The sequence below is a fragment of the Anopheles arabiensis genome, chromosome 2 (assembly GCF_016920715.1).
Source record: "Anopheles arabiensis isolate DONGOLA chromosome 2, AaraD3, whole genome shotgun sequence".
Lineage (NCBI taxonomy): Eukaryota > Metazoa > Arthropoda > Insecta > Diptera > Culicidae > Anopheles > Anopheles arabiensis.
Window position 1 is genome coordinate 39752066 of NC_053517.1, and position 8539 is coordinate 39760604.

Consider the following 8539-nt stretch of genomic DNA (forward strand, 5'->3'; position numbering starts at 1 on the left):
CATGCTTCGCAATGATGTGTCGTTTGACCTATTTTCGTAGATGTTAAAATAAGTTTCGTGAGCGACAAAATATGCAGCACACATTAAAAATTGACTTGAAATTCCCTGTAAGAGAATGCAAGAACACCAAAATTAAACGAGTTATTCGTTTATTTATCATACAATACACGCAACTCTAAATTGGGATTGAATGTATAGCAAGGTAATGTAAGTAAAGCTAAAGCCTTAAAACGATAGAGCCAATTAAGTGAGTCATTAGGTTTCATTACGCCTTTGGTTTTGTTATACCATGCTGCTTCATTGCGCTTCCACGATTCGCAATGTATTTCAATATTGTTTTATTTTTGTACTTTGTTTCTGAATGCTACAACAGCTTTACCTTTACAATTCAATCTCAAAGTGAGAAGTTTGAGAAGTCTGATAAGTGATTTTGTTCGCTTACTCGTGCTTTAAATCATCGTGTATGTGCTTCCCACTTGGGAAATACCCTTTCCTTTTGTACACTATACATAAACATCCCCGGATTGTGCTGATGAATTCTTACTATTCTACGTATCCGGTAATCAAGGTCCAGGAACACTTCGATTGCTAATAATTTTCAATCCTTAACCTTGGTTTTTTTTGTACGAAAACAACAAGATACATGAAATCTAGTACAAAAGATTACGCACAGTCTTATCAATAAAAGTTGGGAGAACCCTTCTGCACAATATGTATGTAGATTACTGTTTTTCTTGACAACTGTAACCGAAGTTAAGGCTTGAAAATGCTTGAAATCCAAGTATTCCACCTTAATAAACCAGCTTTTATAGTAGATGCCGTGACAGCAGTGTGACCAATAGCGTCATTCCAACGGTGGAAATCGTTAGGCTGTGGGTGTGCCCCGCACCATTGTCCTTCTCGGTCGTGGTCGTCATCATGGTGGTAGTGCTGGCTCCCCCCGGACCGTCGGTCGTGGTAACTTCCGGTTGTCCTTGCATCCGGATGCGCCATTCGATCGCTGGATAAATTGGCGAGTAGCGCTTCAGATATTCTTCCGTTATTTCATATTCACCGAAGGTGAGCAGCTGTTTCGGTGAGCCGGGCAACATTTCGTACCCATCGCCTCCATCGTACAGGAACTGGCTCAGTATGACACGGTAGAGCCCATCGTCCTGCAGCTCCTCGTACGCAGGTACTTGGCACCGGGCGCACCGTACCTTCACATGTACCACACGCTGCATCGGAGGGCGCGACAGATCGTATTCCACATTGACGCCCGCCATCTGTAGAAACTCCCCGTACCCGGACACCCCATCGTACCTGTGCACGCTCTGCTCCAGCATCTGACGCAGCTGAGCCCCGGTAATATCCGTCACCACCATCGCGTTGCCGAACGGAAGCACCGTCTTGAGATCTTTCATCGTTATCGGACCGGCATTGACAGACGCTCGTATGCCACCGCCCTGTATGAACCCGATGGCAGCATCCGTCCAGAACCCGTCGTTGCTCTGCTCGCGTGTCGTCGCATACGTTATAACCAGCGAATCGGCGATCATGTTGCCGATATTGCACTCCTCGAACCGACACCGACTAGAGTCGAGAAACACGTTCGAATAGCCGATCTGTGCGTCGAGTGCTAGGATGCCCGGTCGGTACAGCTCCAGCAGCTGCAATACGTCCGAGTCACGCTCTACTGTTCCGTTGAGCAGTAAGGGCGTTCCGTCCAGCTCGATCAGATTACCTTCCGTGTCGAACTGCAGGTGCAGATAGCCGAGATATTTGGTGTACGCGTACGCCTGCACTACGGGCACTTCCTTTCCGGCTGCGTTCTTCACCATCACCGGATATGGGCCGGCCGGATCTTCCACGTCCGGGGCGGTACCGCTGTAGAGGAAGGTGTGCGAATGGCCACCGATGACGAGGTCTACGTCGGGACACTGTGCAGCGATCTCTTTGTCACGCTCCAGCCCGCTGTGTCCGAGAGCGATCAGAATATTGACGCCTTGGTTTTTTAGTGACGTTGCCTCTTTGCTGAAAAGTGACAAAATGATGTAAAAGTATGAATTTAGGCAGCAATTTATGAGCAATAGTATAACGACTGAAAAAACGACACGAAAATTGCACCATGTAATGGAAGCTGCAATACAAATTGCATAGCGTAAGGCGCATTACTTTGCTCGCTAGCTTATGATCTTAAACCAGCCTGCCATTATGCAATCGACGTCACAACAACCTATGATGCAAGCTTGTTATCAGCAGTTTACTTACTTGATTTCTTCTATTTCATCCAGAAACTCGACGGTGTTGATAGGGGCCAGTTGTTTCGTTTCCGGAGTCAGATATCCGATCACACCGATCCGTACGCCCGCCTTCGTGAAAATGATGGAACGTTGTAACGATCTGCTCGTTTGCATTTCAGGCGTTTTTGACAGGTCAAGATTAGTGACCAGCACGGGAAAGTCAACCTCGTTCAGGAACGGAACCAATCCTTCGACGCCCAGATCGAACTCATGATTACCGAGGGACTGAAAATAGTGTACAGTGTGGTCAGAAAGGTCGTGCACACTGCTATGATGTTTGGCAATTAACGTACGATAGCGTCGGGTTTCAGTATGTTAAGGAATGCAGCGGTGATGTTGTCCTTGAACACGGAAAACCATGGCGTCCCGGTGTAAGTATCGCCGGCATTGAGATACAGAACTGGAAGACCACCAGACGCCTCTGTTGCTCGATATTCGCGAACTCTGCCGACATAGATAAACAGTTTTTATGCATGAGCATCGAGCGCTATGGAAACGTGCGCTTTGCAGTAGCGCGATCACGATACTCACTTGTGCGCTACGCGTGCAAATCCTCCGTAGCAACGGTTGCTGGCCACATCAGACGGTTGACAGTCGTTGCTGTACGCGCCAGTTTGCTCGAACCGCGCGTGCATATCGTTGTTGTGCAGTATGATAAGCTCCAAACCACCTGCCTTCGGTGCGGCAAGGCTAGAACAGACGGATGCAAGAACTATCGCCACGAGCGGAATGTGTGTTGTTCTCCGTGCCATGGTGCCAGGATTAGAATGTCCTCAGTCTTACAGGGTATTCAAAGTTTCCAGAAGAAACTAGCTTGCAATCACTAGACGTAAGACGACACGATGCTTTCGGTTGTTTGCTGGAAATTATGAAAGGTAACACACTTTATCACCAGATGTACAACAGTCCTTCCCTTGCACAATTTATCTTAAACCCCGTAGAGCCATGCCACTGCTCGGTCACGAATGTCGTAGAAAAATGCTCTTCCCGTGACCATTTACGATCATCCCACCCTTACAAGACCAATCTACTATTCCACCGTGTTATCGATAACAATTGGCGGTTATCAAGCGGTATGTATTGTTGTGCCAAGTGTTGTTTGAAGCCAGGTCGGTTGCCGATTCTCAACGAGCGCACCGTGCATTCGTTAAGACGTACGCGTGCTTGGCGGATGCGGCTTATCATAGACGGTAAGGTTATGGACGCGTGTACCACGGATGATGTATGCTGTCGCGCTTGATTAATTGACAATAAAGCTTTTGTGAGCAGTTTTGATTAAATGCAGAACCCCCACGAATTTTGACGGAAGGAAAAAAAAAGGTTCAAACATATTGCCAATAATTGCATATGCTTAACATTGATTGTATGTAAAATAGAAATCCCTCTCGCATTTCAAAGCTATCGTTGATCTAGATATTTGAGTGTTATAAAATAATATATAATAGTAATTGTCACGCTGTGTGATAAAACAAGAATATACCAGTAGTAAATTCAATTCTCTCTCTCAGCGAAACAAAACATTGCAATAAATTTGTAATCAATTGTTTAATAAACATTTTACAGTTTTTAAACAGATTTGAAGTTGCTGCAAGCAGCTAGAATTAATATGAATTAATTAAATTTAAAATATGTCGTCAAATTTATGTGCTTTCCTTTTCTGTATTGCTACATCTACAAAAAGTTGCTTCCCGTACCCGAAATTCCCAGAGATTTCAGCTTCCCTGCATCAAACAACAAAACAAATGTTGGAAATAATATTGAATTAAACATTAGCCCGGAGTTCAGTTGCAGGAATGGTCATGTTGTTATTTTTACGTAGTTTTTATGGTTTAAGAAATAAATTTTATCGACCAGTTTAAATGATGTAAATTTCAGCACCAAACATCAACCACTGGAATCATTTGAGATGTTCGCAATGTTAACTGTCGGCATTTGAAGCGCTAGTATCAACCAGCTCCATTCTGTTAATTCCGTTTATGATTGACACTAAGATCTAGGCAATTAACACTACCTTGATCACCATTCCAACGTGCTCTCGTTTTATAATGCAAGATAATGGATGACGCTAATTGTTACGAACTCTGATAGCTAAATTGCCTCCACATTGTGATGATATGCACAAAGTAGAGCACAAAACGGTAAATGTAGTTACTGAAATAAGATGAATTAAGACAAAAAAAAACGTTGTAAAGTGCAATGAATAGCAAAATAATGATGGCCAATTGCAACGTTCTGTAAAATAAGATATCAAACTTCGTAAAAGGTTAAAGGAAACAACCAACCCAATCTAGTTTTAAATGACAAAAGTAATATTATAGTAAAAACAAGTACATTCAATAATTGCCATCAGCTACTATTTCAATAAAGTCTTTTAGGAGCTCAGTTCTCTATAATAACATGAATATAATTATTCGCAAGAGATACTACTTATCGAACGGTTAGTTTGAAACACGTTGCGGAAGCTAAGTAATTTCTATTATAATGGATAAAAACGTATTTCTGTAGATGAGTCAAGTAAGCAAAATTCACCAGAATTTAAACTAAAAGCATATTGAACATGCATTAACGATTTTAAGGAAATAATAGCAAATTAAATGTTTTTGTCCTATTGTATCTGGTTGAACGTGGAAACATTTGATGGGTGTGAATTATTGTGTCAGCAATTGTGTTTCGAACAAAAGATGATTGCCGACTATTATATTTTAATGTAGATTTTTCCCTGTCTAAAGTCTCTGCTCAGCCATTTGTACATTTTGAATAGAACGTAATGATTCTGTTGAAGATGTATTGTTCCACTCGTAGCTTTTCCACTAAAATCTTTAACTTTGAAAGCTCGTATCGTTGGATTACTGTTCTTTGGATACACATGCACACCTCACCATGAAAAGATTTTTAATTAGCAGCACATTTCAAATCGATTCCGACATTTAGCTGCGAACAAAAAAATCCACAGACAGACACGAGTATGACTTTTTTTCTTTTATTGAAGAAACAAAAAATAGACAATCCAATAATTGTACACCGTGCTCCATGAATGACACCTAATGCACGTGGTAATTGTTATCTCTATTTGCTTTTAAACACCGGAATTATTTCCTGCCTTTCGTAGCAAAACGTGCCCACGTGGTTTCGTCGTTCGCTGTAACCACTTTCACTGTCGCCAATGTCACGTGCTTACAAAATTCCTGCCTTTACCTTTTTTTTGCAACGCATGCTATGTCGATGTCGGTTCGTTTCAAACACTTTCTCGCAGTCGAAACACTTCACTAGGCACAGTCGGTAAACAATTTACTCCTCACCTGTAGCGTCTCTGACGTGTTTTCGTGACGCAAATACGCCAATGATACAAACTGATCACCAATACACGCGCTCAGTGGTGGACAACTATGAAATAGAACGTGTATAAATCTATAAAATAGCGGCCATGCAAAATATCATCAAATAATAATAATAAATATCATTACAATGATAAACTTCAAGTTGTAATACAGTAATATAGTATCATCATCAATCATGGTATCAGCAAAATGAATAATGGTTTTAGGAAGCAAATAATGGCATGCGGCTCAAAACCATACTTCGCCGACCACTGTACTACCTAGCTCGGTAGTAGGCAAGCAGCTAAGCCGAGGGTTGAACGTCCCAGGAGCGGGAAAATGGATATAATTAACTTTCAATCGACAGCCGGTCGTTGCGCGTGTCCCCATGCTCCGATGACAAATGGAACGATCGGGAGCACAGCTTACTGTTTCACAATTTTAGTTTTGTTTTTTAGGTTTTTGTTTTTGTGCGTTTGCAGTTAAAAAGAAAACCGAACAATCTGCCGATGGATCTTTGGAAAAGCCTCGTTTCGGCAGCGCTAAGTGGGCAAACCATTTGCGTAAGTGACATTTAACCTCGAAACATGAGAAGAGTGGAGCATTTTGCTACATTCTTGTGGTCTGTGTCTCTCAACCGTCTAGGTGTAAAGCCTCTCCCCTCTCTAGGAAGAGATACGCGCGTATCTAAGCAAAAAGATCATACCGGCTGAAGCGTGCGTTACGTTTCGCATCCTGCTATCGGTCGGCATTGGCATCGTGTGATCTATTTTCGATTTACGTTTGCAGCTTCAGTTCCACAGAGTGGCACACAAACGATTGTTTTTATTTCTACCTTCAGCTTGTTTTATTCCTTTTCAACACAAAACACTGTAATGAGACGTCCCGCATCGGCTCACATGCGCAGTTTTGGTGAATAAACATGTTTTGAAAATGATTTGTAAACCACACTTACAACACATACATACACTCTTTTGAACTTGAGTTCACATACAAAGCAAACAGGTTAGAACACAAATTCACGCACACATTCCGAATTGTTGAAATCAAACGCAAGCGTATAAAAAAATTGACACGCATTGTAACTCGAACAAAGCAACACAACACAACGTAATGCATCATTGCTGCCGGTAATCTTCCAGCAAATTACCACTTTATCGTGTGGTTTAGTAGTTTTTTGCAACGTGTTTGTGAGCCACCGGAGGCAATGGTCACGTTTAAGGTCACTAGCATTGTTCGCCATATTTTTTTGCAACGCATTTACTTCCTCTTCATCACTTTCCAGCCGATTTCGGGCAAACTGGTTGCAAGGTTTAACCACTTTCACACCTTCCGTGCCCCGTGGGCTTCATAATCACAGCCCTTAGTGACTCGTTTACTCACGTGATGATGTATTGCTTCCAGCACCTGCACACGCCAACCGGTATAGTTGATCAGTCTAGTACGGCATTTTGGACGCGATCGTGTTCGTTTAGCGATGATGAAATATACAGCATCACTAGCTTATGCTACTGCTCGTGGATCATCGATTTAAGAGTAGTAATAAGCTGCTTGCATCCGGCAGGATTAACAAACTTAAACAAGAAATTATTTTTTGTGAAGAAAAGCATTCAAAACTGGCCTATTACTGCCGTTTGCCTGTGTGGCCGTTTAACGCGGCGTGCCGATCCGACAAACACGAGCTCCGTCGGCACACTAAATATGAGCGATCGTACGCAACAATATTTAGTCGGTTACCGTCGGCCGATCGGGTCGGGCAGAGGGGAAACCGGAGCGCTCCGGAGTAAGATGGTCGGGTTGATGATTGTGTGATATGTTTTCTTATTTTCGTGATCGCGTGCGTAGCAACACGAAGGATCGGGATTGCATGCCTCACTCGCTAAGGACAACATGGCAAGAGAAGAATTCAGGAGCCAGTATGAGGGCAGACATGCACAAAAAAGAAGAGGAATTTTGAGACAAAATGTATACATGCATAGACGTGTGTGTCTGTGTGTTTTTGTTGCATGTTATCAATTTGCGACGGAGTGAAGAGGACAGATAAACGGTATCTTTTCAACATGTTCTTCCCACATGCGTTCTTATCTAAATGTATTCCGTAGGCATTGATGTAACAAGGTCGAAACGTGTGCGAGGCAGAATCATGCATGAACTGTTTAAATCTTTAAATTATCTGTAACGGAAGCTTTCGAGATGATAAACACTGAAAAAATACCAAGATAAAGTTAAAGTATTGTTATTTTATTTGAGAATACCTATTTCTTCAAGAATTCTGTAGCAAAAGACTTGAGTCTACAATCTCGTTGTGATCGATTCACGTACAAGATCTATATACAGTTCCAAGTACCAGAGTTGTTATGTATCATTTCTTCACAAGAAATCCCATTTAGTATTTGTTTTCTTGCAACACAGTGCAATCTGTTCAAACAGTATCGCGAGTGTCATACTTTACTGGCGACACCAATCCAGCACATCATCGTGATAAGCTATCATGTATGTGCATAAAGTAAGTTCGTTGTTATTTAAACGCGTGTCAGACAGCCACACTAGACAGCATTCAGGTACAGTAGTATCATTCCGTAGAAAAGATCTAAAAGATTCAAAATCATCGGTAAACCAGCATTTCCATAAGGTAGATAGAGTTCAATCTTCAACAGGATGTAAACCATTATCATTGTGGCAAAATGCTCGTAAAAGTGTCCCATAATAGGCACTTTGAAAAACATTAAAGTACATCACAGTGCAGCGGTACAGATAAAGTTTCGATAAGAGTAAATGAATATGTATCAGTCACACGCGTTTTACTTTATCTGAGAATTGGTTTCTTTTTATCTTCTGTACGAACTATCTGGTGGAAAAAAGCACATATTTCATTGCATCCAAAGAATTTTGTTTTATTCTTGTACTGAGCGGCTTAATTGCACCCACCGAATAGATAAG

The 8539-nt window shown here is 41.9% G+C and overlaps 1 protein-coding gene across 2 annotated transcripts; it reads right to left on the reverse strand.

Annotated features, from left to right (window-relative positions):
• Positions 1 to 131: 131 nt before the first annotated feature.
• On the reverse strand, positions 132 to 7307 carry LOC120894835 (protein 5NUC). Of its 2 annotated transcripts, none has more exons than XM_040297681.1 (5): positions 6983 to 7307; positions 2814 to 3141; positions 2576 to 2726; positions 2251 to 2507; positions 132 to 2013 (listed from the first exon to the last, which is right to left on the reverse strand). In XM_040297681.1, exons 2-5 carry the CDS (start codon positions 3032 to 3034, stop codon positions 807 to 809), a joined length of 1836 nt encoding a protein of 611 aa, XP_040153615.1. In that variant the 5' UTR covers positions 3035 to 3141; positions 6983 to 7307; the 3' UTR covers positions 132 to 806. The 2 variants fall into 2 exon arrangements, with proteins under 2 accessions (XP_040153615.1, XP_040153616.1); XM_040297682.1 differs by lacking the exon at positions 6983 to 7307 and adding an exon at positions 6306 to 6933.
• Positions 7308 to 8539: the final 1232 nt, after the last annotated feature.